Source organism: Tupaia chinensis, unplaced genomic scaffold (assembly GCF_000334495.1).
Source record: "Tupaia chinensis unplaced genomic scaffold, TupChi_1.0 Scaffold000407_1, whole genome shotgun sequence".
Classification (NCBI taxonomy): domain Eukaryota; kingdom Metazoa; phylum Chordata; class Mammalia; order Scandentia; family Tupaiidae; genus Tupaia; species Tupaia belangeri.
Window position 1 is genome coordinate 1,668,471 of NW_006159909.1, and position 15,872 is coordinate 1,684,342.

At 38.5% G+C, this 15,872-nt stretch overlaps 1 protein-coding gene and 1 pseudogene across 1 annotated transcript in view; both read right to left on the reverse strand.

The window, feature by feature from the left end:
• Positions 1-15,872, reverse strand: part of MYO1D (myosin ID) — a 328,050-nt gene that overhangs the window by 196,430 nt on the left and 115,748 nt on the right. The window contains exons 2-3 of the mRNA XM_014590111.2: positions 7,975-8,183; positions 4,577-4,670 (exon numbers count right to left, since the gene is read on the reverse strand). Of these exons, the coding sequence (XP_014445597.1) occupies positions 4,577-4,670; positions 7,975-8,183 (303 nt within the window). The remainder of the gene's footprint in view (positions 1-4,576; positions 4,671-7,974; positions 8,184-15,872) is intronic.
• LOC102495737 (intraflagellar transport protein 52 homolog) overlaps positions 8,422-15,872 on the reverse strand; it is a 9,722-nt pseudogene continuing 2,271 nt past the window's right edge.

Here is a 15,872-nt window from a genome sequence, read left to right on the forward strand (position 1 = left end):
GCAGATCTGATTCACCTGGTTCCTTTCTCTCTTCTTAATAAGTCTTGCTAGTGGTGTATCAATTTTGTTTATCTTTTCAAAGAACCAGCTTTTACTTTCATTTATTTTCTGTATAGCTCGTTTATTTTCTATTTCATTTATTTCTGCTCGTATCTTATTTTCTATTTCATTTATTTCTGCTCGTATCTTTATTATTTCCTTTCTCCTGGAGTTTTTTGGATCTTTTTGCTGTTGCTTTTCCAGTTCTCTGAGGCATGATGTTAGGTGATCCATTTGCCTTCTTTCCATCTTACTCTTATGTGCACTAATTGCTATTAACTTCCCTCTTATGACTGCCTTAGCAGTGTCCCAAAGATTATGGAAACTTGTGTCCTCATTGTCATTGGTTTCCATGAATCTTTTGATTTCAGTCTTTATTTCTTTAGTAGTTATGGAGTCATTCAGGAGTAGGTTATTTTGTTTCCATGTATTTGAGTATTTTTGAGGACTTCTCTTGCAATTAAACTCAAGTTTAATTCCATCATGGTTGGAGAAGATGCTGTATATAGTTTCTATGCCTTTGAATCTATGGAAGCTTGCTTTGTGCCCTATGATGCGGTCAATCTTCGAGAAAGTTCCATATGGGGGTGAGAAAGTGTATCCTTTGGTTTTCGGATGGAAAGTTCTACAGATGTTTAAGTTCATTTGATTTATAGTATCATTTAGATCCTTTATCTCTTTACCTATTTTTTGTCTAGATGATCTGTCCAGAGAGGATAGTGCAGTGTTGAAGTCTCCAACAATTAGTCTATCTCCTCTTTTAGATCTAACAGTCTTTCCTTCACATATTTGGGTGCTCCTGTGCCAGGCGCATAGATATTAATAAGCATTATATCTTCTTGATTGATTGACTGTTCTACTACAATATAATGCCCTTCTTTCTCTCTTTGAACAGTTTTTGTTTTAAAGCCTGTTTTGTCAGAAATTAGTATCATGACTCTAGATCTTTTTGGTTCCTATTTGCATGGAAAACCTTTTCCCATCTTTCACTTTCAGTCTATGTATGTCTCTATCCATGAAGTGGGTTTTCTGTAGGCAACAGATAGAGGGTCTCTGTTTTTTAAATTCATTCAGCCAGTCTGTGTTTCTTGATTGGAGAACTTAATCCATTAACATTCAATGTTATTATCGATGTTACTGAACCTGTCCCGTTTAAGCTGGCCATTGTCTTAGTTGCCTTTTATTCCTTTGTTTTTGGCTGTTACTTCTTTAGTTTTCCTGGAATAGTGCTTTCTTCAGGGTTTCTTGAAGAGCTGGCCTGATGTTGGCAAATTCTTTCAGGTTTTGTTTGAGAAGATTTTAATCTTTTTTTTCCCATATGAAGGATAATCTTGCAGGATATAATAATCTTGGTTGAAATTGTTTCTCTCTTAACACTTTCAATACATCTTCCCATTCTTTCCTTGCTTGCATTGTTTCCATTGAGAAGTCTGGTGTTAGCCTGATCAGGTGACCTTTGTAAGTCACTAGTCATTTCTCTCTTGCCACTTTTAGTATCTTATCTTTATTTGTGATCTTAGCCAGTCTGGCTATGATATGCCTTGGGGAAGATCTTCTTGGGTTGATTCTATTTGGGGTCCTTTGTATTTCTTCGGTCTGGATGCTGGAGTGCCTCTCTATGTTTGGGAAATTTTCTTCCAAGATTTCATGGAATAGATTTTCCATGCCTTTATTAATTTTTTTTTCTTTTTTCTTTTTTTTTTTTTTTTGGAGAGGTTTTCGCTATAGGGTGCGTGCGCTCATCAGATGAGTTCTAAGCCACCGGGTCCGGGACGCGAACTGCGGTCGACTACGTGGGAGTCCGGCAACATAGTCATTATGCTAACTGCTGGTTCCCGCCTTTATTAGTTTCTTCATCTTCTGGAATACCAATTATTCGGATGTTAGGGTGTCTAATGGAATCTAGCATTTTTTGTATGTTATCATTTTGTTTGTTTGTTATTTTCTCTTTTTGGTGGTTTTCTCTAGGTCAGAGGTTTTATCTTCAACATCAGAGATTCAATCTTCAGTATGGTCAAATCAACTTTTAATCCTTTAGAGAGAGTTTTTGATTTCCTGTATTACAGACTTCACCTCTAATAATTCTATTTGACTCTTTCTTAGCGTGTCCATTTCTTCTTTCATATTGTGGAAAGATTTTCTAATCTCCTGTAGTTCACTGTCTCTTTTCTGTTCCAACTCATAGAATTTGGTCACCATGAATGTTCTAAATTCTTTTTTGGACATTTTGGAAACATCCTCTGTTTTTTTCAAGAAATGGAAGGGAGTCACTGTGTTCTTTTGATGGAGCCTGCTGTATTCAGTCTTGAGCCTCCTCTTCTATTTCTAGCTATTGGGAGATGTGTTCACTTTGGAATACCTTTTAAGAGAATGTTTCCTCGAATAGGAGCAAGTGTGTTTACCTTTTGCTGTGGACTGAACACTGCTGAAGTCTCTCTTCTGTTGTGTTTGTACATTAACTTTTTGAAGAACCTCTCATACTTCAAGTGACTTCTTCTCAACTTTATAATAAAATTTTATCTCCTTATAAAATAAAAAATATTTTAAAAATGTGTGTGTGTGGGGGGACCAGCAGGTGGTATGGTGTTAAGGTGCTAGACTCTCAGGTGGTTGACCATGGTTCAAGTCCTAGACCTGGCACTTGAAAATTACGCTGGGCGTGTGAGCACGTATCCTCCAATCCCAAAAGGAGAATGGAGGCAAAGGGATTGTGATGTAGCCATTTCATTTCCCTCTCTATCTCTGTCTCTGACAAGAAAATGTATTCCATGGCAAAAAACTAGAAAAAAAAAAAAGTATGTGAGAATTGGAAATGAAGGAACTGCTTGTTTACAAAATAAATTGTAAAATTATAGTAAGCTAAAAGGGGCCTTCAAAAAGTTTGTGGAAAATGAATATTATGAAAAAATTATGCATGGATTTCTAATTATTTTTTGCATCAAAATAAACTCGCACTTTGATTATACTTCTCCAAAACTTTTGGGAGTTTCTTGTATGTTTGTGAAAGACTAATATATTTACATATGCCTTACTGTATTATAACAGAAACAAAATTAACTTAGTTCTTAGGTAGTTTATACTCCTCAGTGTCTAAGAAAATTAAGAAAACTTATTCATATCCTTGTCCTTGCCAAATTAGATTGTAAAGTCAGGATCAGTAGTGGGGATATGTTACAATTAAGAAAAATGTCTCTTTTGATCTGATAATTCAGCCCAGTTATGATGAAAACCCACATAGGGTAGTGGAGTCTAAATTCTCTTCTTTCATATTGAACCAACATCTTTTCTTCCTATTCATAAAACAAAAGATTGTGATGTGTGGATGAGGTGAGGGTCTCAGTGAATTAATATTGAACTTCAAAGTAATCAATTAGGGAAATGCTTGTTTTTTCCTCTTCAAAAAGGCCACACAGGGACCAGCAGATGGTGTAGTGGTTATGTCACTGGACTCCCACATGGCTGACCACAGTTCAAGTCCTGGACCTGGTGGCTTGAAACTCATACCAGGCATATGTGTATAGGTGCCCAAGATCCCAGGAGAATGAAAGAGAAGGGATTGTGGTGTGGCCATCCCTGCTAGGGGGTGATTTCTTACTTTCCCTCTCATTGTTTTTATCCCCCCCACACAACCCCCACAGCACACAGGCAAAACCTCTTAAAAAAAAAAAAAAGCCATACAACATAATAAAGTTAAGTCTTGTTGCCTTAAAGCAATATTTTTTTCAAAGAAGTACGTATTTTTTAAAACTTTATTTATTTACTTACTTTAATTTGATCAGAGAGGGACAGAGAGAGAGAAAGTTAGAAGGCAAGCCGCTAGGTCCAGACTTGAACCACAGCTGGCCATGTGGGAGTCCAATGCCCTTAACCACCATGCCACCTGCTGGCCCCTAAAGCCACATTTTTAAAAAAAAAAATTCACCAATTCATTCTCTATATTTATTAAGCACAGACAACACCCCAGATAGAGTCCTAAATGCTGGGCCCCAGACGTACAGACCAGGTTTACCAGTCATCTTACCATGAGCAGCAGCATGGTATGGCATGAAACAACTTTTAGAAATGAATCATATTTAGAATTTTTAATATCAGCAGGTTTGGTTATAACATGCACCTGCCTTCTGAGCCCTGCTTTGCTCAGAACAGAATTAAACAAAAAACACTTGTGCAGTAGAAAGAACAGGGAACCTGTGGGAGCTTCAACAACAGAACCTACCAGTGTGAAGGTATAAGAGTTCTGTTGAGCACATTGAAGGCAGCAGTTACAAACTAGAATGGGCACACTTTGATCTGTTTCAAAGAAATATTTTTTGTCTTATAATTAGGTAAAGCTTACCATGGTAGTATTTTTCTATTAAAAACATGCTAGAGATTTATGCAAGGATATAAATAAAAGCATAGAGGCAATATACAATCAGACAATCAAAGGGGCTGAATCATCAAAGCAGCTGACACTTAGCAGAGTTTAGGCCTAGCCAAGCCCACACAGAAGGTGAAGCTTCCATCAGAACCTGCCCCACTACGTGACTGCTCTTACCTTTCAACCTCCGCTCTCTGGCTGGGGTTGGTGATGGCCGCAATATACTGCATAATGTATTTACTGGCTTCTGTTTTACCAGCTCCACTTTCCCCTGGGAGGAAAAATTGTGCAAGACTTAACGTTATCACACAAACCAAGAAAATCTAATTTTTAACAAGATAATTTAAAATTTGAATGCTATTCATTTACAATCTCTTCTGTTGCATTTTTTGGTTGGCTGCTTTGTTTTTGCTTTGAGTTATCTTGTTCTGTCTTGAAATGGCATTGGATCTAATAGTTCTGAACATGTTGGAAAACATAAAACTATTACAGAAATAAAATAACAAACCTCAAATCGAGATGTACTTATGAAAAAAAAAATCTAGGAAAAAACTGTGGTAAACTAATTTTTTAGACTAAAGTTCAAATACTTGGCAGTGAGTAAGTATAACCGAAAAGAATGAGGTAGTGATGCAAGTGATGGCCATGGCTAAATTCACATAAGTTTATTTTCAATATTTTTAAAGAATTATTTATTTAATTTTACTCATTTTTTTCCCTTAATTTGCTATAGAACATGTGCACTCATGAGAGAGAGAGAGAAAGTGAGAAAGCAAACTGCCAGGTCTAGGACTTGCACTGCAGTTGGCCATGTGGGAGTCCAGCGCCTTAACCACCATGCCACCTGCTGGCCCCCATAAGCTTATTTTCTATAGCAAAATTTCTCTTACTCTTAAAGGGTATAAGATAATTCTTTTAAAAATTAGAGTAACTTTCTTGAAAAAACAAAATGGGAAATTCTAGGCGGAAGGTACCTTGGAAAAAACAGGACACTTGGTATACTTGGTGGTGGTAGGAGAGTCAACATAGAAGTATCTATCAAATTTTAAATGTATATATGTCTTTTATTTTTGGAGAGGTTTTTGCTATAAGGCATGTGTGCTCGCCAGAAAGACAGAGAAAGAAAGTGCGAAATCACCTCCTGGGCGGAGGGTAGCCACACCACAATCCCTTCTCCCTTGTGCATGCACACACATGCGCCTGGTGTGTTTAAGCTGCCGGGTCTGAGACTCAAACCGCGGTCAACTACATGGAAGTCCAGCGACACAGCCATTACGCCTACTGCTGGTCCCAATGTATATATATCTTCTGACCCCTTTAGAAATTCTCCTAGGGAGATACTAAAAAATGCTAACATAATCAAATAATAACATTAATAATCTCCAAAGGTTTAAAAAATATTTCTGTAGGAATATAGTAAATGTCATACCTCAAATCCCATCAGTAAAGAACTGGATCAATACGTTAAGATTCAATTGTTCAGTAGAACACTACACAATTGTTAAAAAGAATGCACTGTCTCATAGGTATGCTAATAAAAAAAGAGGTCCAGTATACACTGTTAAATGGAAAAGCAAGTTATATAATAGCAGATATAATAGAATTCTAAAACGTATAAAATTGCTACGTATGATAACTATTATAAATGTATATTTATAACAGAATTATATATGCATACATGACTAAATATATCTGCACATGCAGAGAAAATATATAAAAGAATAAATATTGAATACTAAAAGACTAACAGCTGTTACTGATACTATCTGAGGAGAAATAAAGTATTCAAGGGAAAGGTACTTTTTGCTTTTACTTCACAAACATAAACTTGGAAATACATATTGCCCCGTCTTTACAATGAGTCAGTACTGTTTTTGTAATTTCTTTCAATAAAATATAGTCCTAGGATAGAATTCTCCACCTCCAACGCTAAGTTACATCTTGACCTTTACTATGTTTCAATGGGGAACCAGCAGGTGGCATAGTGGTTAAGGCGCTGAATTCCCACAAGGCAGACCACAGTTTGAGTCCTGGAACCAGCAGCTGAAACGCAAGCCAGGTGCATAGGTGTACATGCCCAAAATCCCAAGAGGAGAATGGAAGAAAAGGGAATATGGCATAGCCATCCCCCTGGGGCTTATTTTTCACTTTCTCTCTCTCTGTCTCTCTGGTGAGCCCAGGCACCCTACAGTAAAAAAAAAAATCTCTTTAAAAAAATGCTCAAATGTTTTAATTAATTAATTATTCTGTTCCATGACAGAGAGACAAAGAGACAGACACTCTCCACAGGGTGTTCAGACCACGATCCACTCCATTCAAAGCTGTCTGGATCATGGGCACATGCTGGGGCGCCCTGTGTGCTCAGGGAGACCTCAGAACACTAACTCGGGACTTTTCCCAGGTGAGTCTAGGTGCCTTACCACTGCAATACTGCCTGGCCCTAACCCTTAATATTCTTATCTATCAAGTAGAAAAGCAACTATTCTACCTGGGTATTTGGAAATCAAAATGAAATAATAATTGTAAAAGCTTTTTTTTTTAGAGAGATTTTTGCTACAGGGTGTGTGCACTCGCCAGAGAAACAGAGACAGAATGTGAGAAATCACCCCACAGGGAGGATGGCCATGCTGCAGTCCTTTCTCCTCCATTTTCCTCTTGGGATTTTGGGCATGCACACACACATGCCCAGCATGAGTTTTAAGCTGCCAGGTCCAGGACTTGAACCATAGTCAACTACATGGGAGTCCAGTGATGTAACCATGACACCATCTGGTGGTCCTCATAAAAGTGTTTTTAAAAAGCATAAAACCACTAATGCAAATGTATGATATTATTTATTAGCACCCAAAGAAACGTCCCCTTTGGGAGATGACATCCTGGGCCAGCGGAAAGGTATTTTTCTTGTCTCCATTTTACTACATAAGGTTACTTGCAGAGCTTGTTCATGTAGATCAGCTCCAGTTCTCAGGCACACAGAAACTGTAGCTCATTTTCCTCCACCCTGGGCTTCAGGGCTCACGTCTTCAGCTCTTAATGTCTGTTTCTGGTCCCCATGCTTCTCCATGTCCCTCAAAATCACCTCCCATACGCTAATCTGACTTTGAGTTTATTTTTCATTTTTGGCACCGCAGTATTTCGCTGTTTTGGATTTTGTTCTGTTATTTAAAATACTTTGTTAAATTTCATCTAGTACATTTATGTGCTTGAGATATAAGAAACTATTTTCCAAATCAGTTCAGTCTACAAATGGACCAGAACTCATCCAAGTGTAATATGTATTTATAAAAGAACCAAAGACGAGAGGACGATTAGAAATAATAGAAATAATTTGATATTTAATATTAGTTCATTACTTATTTTTCTCCTATAAGCTTGCTTAGTTTCTAACCTTAAAATTCGTTTTTGAATTATTTATTTTATTTATTATTATTTGCTATACAGCATGTGTGTTCACCAGAGACAGACAAGCAAGAGAGAGGAAAAGTGAGAATGCAGGCCACCAGGTCTAGGATCCTTGAGCACCGAATAAGTTAAATACATTTTGACCCTGGAAGTACAGGGGACCCTCCAAATACCTGATATCACAATACAAGTGTCTTTTGATCGCCTCTTCATAGCCTTGTAAGCAGCATCAGCAATAGCAAAAAGATGAGGAGGTCTCTCATATAGCTCACGTCCTTTATACTGTTCAATTGTGTCTCTCCCATAGATGTTCAATGACTTATAAGGATTCACAGAAACGACGACTTCTCCAATGAATGTGTAGATGCGCCCTTTTTCAAATCTGTGCAGAAGCAAAAGAAAAGGAAAAAGTAGCTATGGTTTTATAGAAATGCTATTTCTTTGTTCTTTGGCTTTTATTTCCAAGTAAGTTCAAATTATCCCAGGAACAATTTCTGAACTAGTATTTTATTGGTTTTATGAGTTTACTTTTAGAGACAATGTTTGAGACAATGTGCCCTTTCAGAGACTGCTGATTAGAAAGACCAGTATGGGTTAAAAGCTAGGCAAGAAGGAAGAATTCAACTTGTTGAAGGCTGATGATTTCCTGTTTCCAAATTATAAAAGCGCAAGAAGAGGAAAAAACTAAAAATAGTTGATGACAACTTCAGAGCTCTAGGAGGAAAAGAAACAGAAGTTAAAGCCGGTCTTGAAATTCACTTAACCAGATTTTCAATTATAAACAGGACCATCCACATACATTTATTCTCTCTCGTGAAACCTCACTAAAATGCCAGTGAAAGAATAAAAACAGGGACCGGCAGATGGCATAACGCTTACATCACTGGACTCCCAGATGGCCAACTGCAGTTCGAATCCCGGACCCAATGGCTTTAAATCCACACCAGACACATGTGTGTGTGTGTGTGTGTGTGTGTACGTGCGTGTGGCCAAGGTCCCAAGAGGAGAATGGAGGAGAAGGGAATGAGATGTGGCCATTCCCCTGGGGATTGATTTCTTGCTTTCTGTCTCTCTGTCTCTCCAGCGAGTGCATTTGCCCTATAGCAAAAATCTTTCTCTCTCAAAAAAAAGAAAGAGTAAAAACAGTAATACCCGTAACAGAGAGAGTGGTAGACACTTCCAGTATTTATCACATTTATTCTAATGACTGCCTAAAATCCCTTGGTGTACATTTATCATTATTTATTTGGTAATTTCCCTTCCTGGACTGGTCTGGTAGTGCAACAGCTAAACCTCGTGCATAAGCTGGATCTCACAATGTCAACAGCAGTTCGAATCCTGGCACCAGTGGTTGAAAAACATGCCAGTTTGCCTGTGTGCCCAGGAAGGAGAAATGGAGAAAAAAATTACTGCAGCATGACCATACCTCATGGGGTGGGGGTGGGGGGTGGTGGAGTCTTTCTCTCTCTGTCTCTGGTGAATATATGCTGTGAGAAATTCAGGGCTTGAAAGTAGGGTACCACGAAGGATTGAGAAAAGAGACGATGAAAAGGTTAAAGCAGGGGGCTAGAGATCTCTTGGAGCAGAGGCGAAACTGCGCCAGAGCAAAGCCCATTTAGTCCTAATTAAATTAGATAAGCAGTGGTTGAGTTTAGCTATAAAGAATAATGTACAAGATACAAGACATTCATCGAAGGTTATATTCCTTGTACAAGGTCGACAGCTATCATTAACTTAGTATCTGGACAGCCTCTTGGCTTGTGGAATGTTGTCCAACATTTTGAGACACAGTCCATCCCTGGAGCTCCATTCAGTTGACCATGCAGTCCCTGCAGCATTCCAACTGGGAATGGAGTTGCCTTCAACTCCCTTCTGCATTCTTCCCTTCTGGCTATCTCTCAGGCCTGGGCTGGTTTCTGTCTCCAAAAATATGCACCCTCTGGCGATAAAAAAGGAAGGAAGGAAGGAAAAAAGGAAGAAAGAAACTTTCTTTCCTTCTGCCTACTGTGGATAATACTGCAGAAAACACTCTTCACATGATCTTACAAATTGGTTCATTCTCAGAAATAGGATAGATGGTTGAAAGGTATATATATATATATATATATTAAGTGTATATATTAGGTTGTCAGGAAAGTCATGACATACTTTTCTATGCAAAAATGTGGCATGACTTTCCTGACAATCCAATAATATGATCCCACTTTATCCCATAAAACAAAGGTTAAAAAGTACCCCATAGAGACCAGCAGATGGCATAATGGTTACATTGCTGGACTCCCACATAGCTGACTACGGTTCAAGTTCCGGACCCGGTGACTTAAAACTCACGCCAGGCATGTATGTATGCGTGCCCAAGATCCTGAGAAAAGAATGGAGGAAAAGGGATTGCAAAATCACCCCTAGGGTGATTTCTAGCTTTCTGTCTCTGTCTCTCTGGTGAGCACATGTACCCTATAGCAAAAATCTCTCTCAAAAGTTACCCCATATAATACTTGAACTTGTGTGTGTGTGTGTATACATGATAACATTTTACATATGGATACAGAAGCACGGAAAAATACAGAGGTTATGTTTTAATCCATCCCTTCATACATAGTGGAGGAGATGGAGGTTACGTGGGCAGGTGGGAAGAGGCCACAAGAAGGAAGAAAAAGGAGAAAAAGTCCCAAAGTGAAGACCAGCACTGCGATTCTACCAATTCATGTGTCTATATTTATAAAGAAAAATTTAAATATGAAATTCAAAAAACCCATATATATCCACTCCCTACACAGTAATCCACATTGTAAACCTATGTGAACCAGAGCTTGGACAGTTCTATACCAGCCTGCTCCACTTGTTGGGAGGCACTCACTTCCAAGAGCTGAACAAAGGGCACGCCAAGATGGGCACATGCTGGCCCCCAAGCAGCATGTCTCTAAGAGCGACTGCTGCGCGGTCACTGGGGCAGGAGGAATAAGGAAGCGTGTGGACAAAAAGGCAAGATTGTGAAACTTCCTGCAAGCTGGAATGAAGGCCTGGGCTATAATTAAGGAGTGGCAACATGAGGATGCTGATAATGTCTACAACAAATCAAAACCAAGATTTTTATCAAGTAGTTAATGTGTACTTACATGAGAGTTATTTATTAACCCCTTTAAGGCTTTTTGTGTATTCTTCTATGGTGGTTTTCTTATCTACTCTATTTTAGAAAGTTTACATGGTAGCTAAAAGCATAACTGCAGGGCCAGCCAGTGGCCTAGTGGTTAAGGTAGTAAGAATCCCACATGGCCAAACCGTGCAATTTGAGTCCTAGACCTGGAACTTGAGAAACACACCAGGCACAAATGTATATGTGCTTCAAATCCTGAAAAAAAGGAGAAATGAGGAGAAGGGATTGTGGGATGACCATTCCCCATGAGTACACATACCTTCAGGACAAAAGAAAAAAAAGGATGATTCGACCCCATTTGCATCTGGGTTTAAATGCTTATGTAGTAAACTTAATAACAGTGAGACCTCATGAAAGCTATTTAACCTCCATGTGTTTCAACTCCTTCATCTATAAAATAGTGATAATATACCCCTGTATTCCTCTGGCATTGAGTAAGTACTTTCAGAAAAAGAGACAATTAATCTTGTGCTTCTAATTATGTTATGCATAAAGGAGATATTTTAATAAATGCTATGATTTTATTAACCTGACTACTGAAGTAACAGTAATCCTTACACCTGAGGAATCAATTCAATGATCATAATCTGATTACCTGCCTCAGCTGTCAGTCAACTACAAGTCACAAGCAAAATGTCTACCTAACTCATGTTCACAAATCCACAAAGATAAAGCTAAGATTCACCACCCAACTCTTTCTGGCTTAATCTATAAATTTGCAGTACACGCTCACAGGTATCTCCAAAGGAAAAAAAAAAAAAGAAAAGAAAAGAACAAGAGTCTTTCATTAAAAAAAAAAAAAAAAACACTGTCCACTTATTAAACTAAAGAAAAGGAATACAAGGATGTTAGAAAAAAATTACCTCATGAGCCTGGAACTCTGTGACTAAGCGACAAAGCAAATAACATGTGAAATTGGAACGTTGTTCTAAGATTCCAGGTTTGTCCAACAACATACTCTCATTCTCACTGGCTTCTTTTTAGAACAATTAATAGATCATTATTCTCTTAAACATTATTTCATTTCAAATAAAAATATTTTATCAAAACCTCATGTTTGTAAAATACAACTGAGATATATGCATAAAATCATTAATTACCTGACTATTAACTTGAAGATAGTGGCAAAGACCCAGCAGCATGCTCTACTAAATACGCTTTAGCAATTTACCAAACGTTAGAGGCTCATCTTACTTGAAAGTTTGGAGATCAGATATGAAACTTCCTATTTGGTTAGGTCTTAAAACCACCACTAGATGGTGCCAGGACATACCTCAACACCAACTCAAGCTTTCACTTAAGTTTTGGAAAGAAAGCCTTAGGGTATGCAGTCACTAAGGTTAGCAGTCACCTGCACCGTTTGCCTCCGGGAGGAATTGCAGTAATTATCCTATATAAAAAATGGTGACACCATCCCTTACAAGAGAACAAGGAAGGCCTTTTAATGACCTCTGTGTGCAAACCTTTTACGACAAACTCCTAAAATTCGTTCTTCAAATATTTTTTCAATATATACTTTGTGGTAGACATGGAGTCTAACCCTGGGAATTAAAAAAAAGAACAGAGAAGTGTTGGAAATACAGTAACAATATAATAAGGTAGGTAATACAGGAAAACATGCCCTCTGGTGGCAAAGATTATCACAATAAACCCCTTTCAGTGAGAAAGCCTACAGGGTAGGGTATATAAAATGTGGCCTCTGTGGTTCTCCCCACTTGACTTCTAACTACTAGCACCTCCATCTACCACATACATTTCTCATCCCTGCTGTCATATTTACAGTTCCCAAAGGTACCACACCTTTGTGGTTTTGCCCATGGGATTCATTCTGCTTTTCCCGGGCCTTTTCCTCCAGCACATGCTTGGCAGATTCCTACTCAGTCTTCAAATGCTGAAGCATCATCTCCTCTGTGATGGCATTCACTTTTTTTTTTTTAAATTATTTTGTTGAACTTTTTAAAAATTTATTCATTCATTCATTTATTTATTTTAATTTGACCACAGAGGCAGAGTGAGAGAGAGAGAAAGTGAGAAGGCAAGCTGCCAGGTCTGGGATTTGAACCGTGGTCAGCTATGTAGGAGTCCAGCACCCTTGATGTCCTACCTTCATGCCAGTATATGGTCTTTGCTCTGCTGACCCTTCCCCCCAGAGCTCCCCAAATAGTTAAAGTAACTTAATAGCAATTTATTTTTTTAAAAGATTTTTGCCACAGGGCATGTGCACTCACAGGAGACAAAGACAGAGACAGGAAAAGTGAGAAATTACCACCCGGGTGGATAGTCTAGCAGCAGTCCCTTTTCCTCCAGTCTCCTCTTAGGATCTTGGGCATGCACGCACATGTACCTGGCATGATTTTCAAGCCACCAGGTCCAGGACTTGAACTGCAGTTGGCCATATAGGAGTCCAGCACCTTAACTACTACACTACCTGCTGGCCCCAATAGCAATTGATTTTTTTTTTCTTTCTTTTTCTTTTCTTTTCTTTTTTTCTTTTCTTTTCTTTTTTTTTTTTTTTTTTTGAGAGTTTTTTTTTGCTATAGGGCACATATACTTACTGGAGAGACAGAGACAGAAGTGTAAAAAGCCAGAAATTATCCCCTGGGAGGATGGCCACGTTGCAATCTCTTCTCCTCCATTCTCCTCTCTGGAAGCTAGACACACACAGGCAAATGCATCTGGCATGAGTTTTAAGTCTCTGGGTCCAAGACTCAAACCACAGTCAACTCCATGGGAGCCAAGCAATGTAACCATTATGCCATCTGGTGATCCCAGCAATGGATTTTTAAATATGTAATTTCTTTAGGAAGTTCAAGAATATGCATTGAAAGAGCCAGATATTTTCTTTGACTTCTAACTGCAAGAGGTTTTGAAAAGTTTTCAATCAACAAGTAGCAATACAGGAAATATAAAGGTAATGCCTTTAAAGAATAATTTGGTCTTTTGTGAATTTTTTTAAAAAAAGCACTCTTGTGAATTTGCACATGTCACATGTATATAAGACTATATAGAACAGGAAGTTAGGATGTAAGTGGTTCTTCAGATAAATCACAGCAGACTAAGTGCAAAACCTTCCAGAAAAGCATATGATGCTGCAGGCTGGAGGTGGGGTATAGACAACAGGAAACTGGTTGTAGCCAGAGCAGAGTGCTCATGTTAGGAAATGTCAGAGAATAGTTAGAAAAGTACCAGGGAGTCAGATTTGACATGATGTGAGAGGCTTTGAAAGTCAGGTTGCAGAAATTTAAATGTAACGTGACAGGAAACATGAAATCAGTGAATTTTCTAGTTAAAAAGATCAATAAGCTGCTCAATAAGAGGAGTGGCAGTGGAAATGAATAAGAGAAATTCAAGTTATTTCAAAAGGAAATTGGAAAAAAAGGAAACTGGACAGAATTTGAAAACTTAATGAACACAAGGGACGAAAACACATTCAACTTTGAGTTGGGCAAAAGAGAAAAAGGAATTTATTTCAGATGATTATATTTCAAATGTACTCTTGAGGCTTCTAAGTTAGATTCATCCACTAAAAGAATTCAGAGTTATCCTTAGTTGACTTCTTCAAATATATGGTATCAATTATAATCAGAAGGGAAATTCTCTGTGAATAGTTTGCCATATCTTTAATAAAATTTTTATTCGTAAATATTACTCATTTATTTCAGGAAGAACATACACTTTTCCAAATAGGTGTGATTTAATCACATTAATTTGGCCAGTCTTCCTTCTCTTTCAAGGCAAATAAAATCTCACGTTGCCATGAACATTCATAATTCCCGGGAGAGTTAGCCATCTTCTATACATGTCTTTCTTTCTTTTTTTTCTTTTTTTTGCTTTCCATTACCTCCTCAATCAACTCCAATTTGGGTTCCACATTTGCATTTCAATAAATCTTGATCAAACTTTCCTAAGTAAGTTCCAAATGAAATGTGCTACATTTGTCGGTTGACTTTCTGTCCTTACCTAACTTGGTTTCTAAGCAGCATTTAACACTGACTCTCATTCCCTCAACACAGTCTCCTCTTGGCTTCCGTGAAGCCTCATTCTCTAGGTTTCCCTGTTTTCCGGTTTTGTTCCTCAGCCTCCTTTGCTTGCACCTCTTTTTCAACTGATCTCTAAAATATTCAGGTTCTCTAGGGTTGAGTCCAGTACCAACTTCAAATGCCATCTAAGGAAATCCCATCTAAGGAGGATCAAGTAATGATATCTTGGCCCTGTTCTACCCTCTGAAAATAAAGAAGACCAAAATGAAATAGAATCGGAAAAGAAAACATCACTGATGATGAAACAAAAACCTAGCCACCACTCTGAATCAGTCTATGAAGAATGGTTGTGGGATGCTGTGATGACTAGACGCAGCTAAGGAAGGCTGCTAAGAGCGAATTTCGCCTCCGCAATCTCAGGCACTGGAGTGGAGCTCTCCGTGAGTAGGCTGTAGTTCCCAAGCACCCAAGCCAAAGATATTTTAAGAAAGGCAGCATCTCAGCATGCAAGTGGCTTCAGAACAAAATGAGTCCCAGGTGGTGACACTTCTGAGTAGCTGCAAGGAGGGATGAAGTGAAGAAATGAATAGAAATTATATTTTTTCCTCAAAAAGCAGGGGCTGCCAGAGAAGTGAAGAAAATGAGAAGACATTGGTGCCATTGCTATGCAGTCGATGATCTTGATAAAATGAAAAGAGGTAATGATCAGCCACTTTCAAAAGCCTCAGGCATCGGGAACCAGCAGTTAGCGTAATGGCTATGTCACTGGACTCCCACGTAGTCGACCGCGGTTCGTGTCCCGGACCCGGTGGCTTAAAATTCACGCTGGGCGCGTGTGTGTGCGTGCCCAAGATCCCGAGAGGAGAATGGAGGAGAAGGGATTGCGGCGTGACCATCCCCCCTGGGGGGTGATTTCTCGCTTTCTGTCTCTATGTCT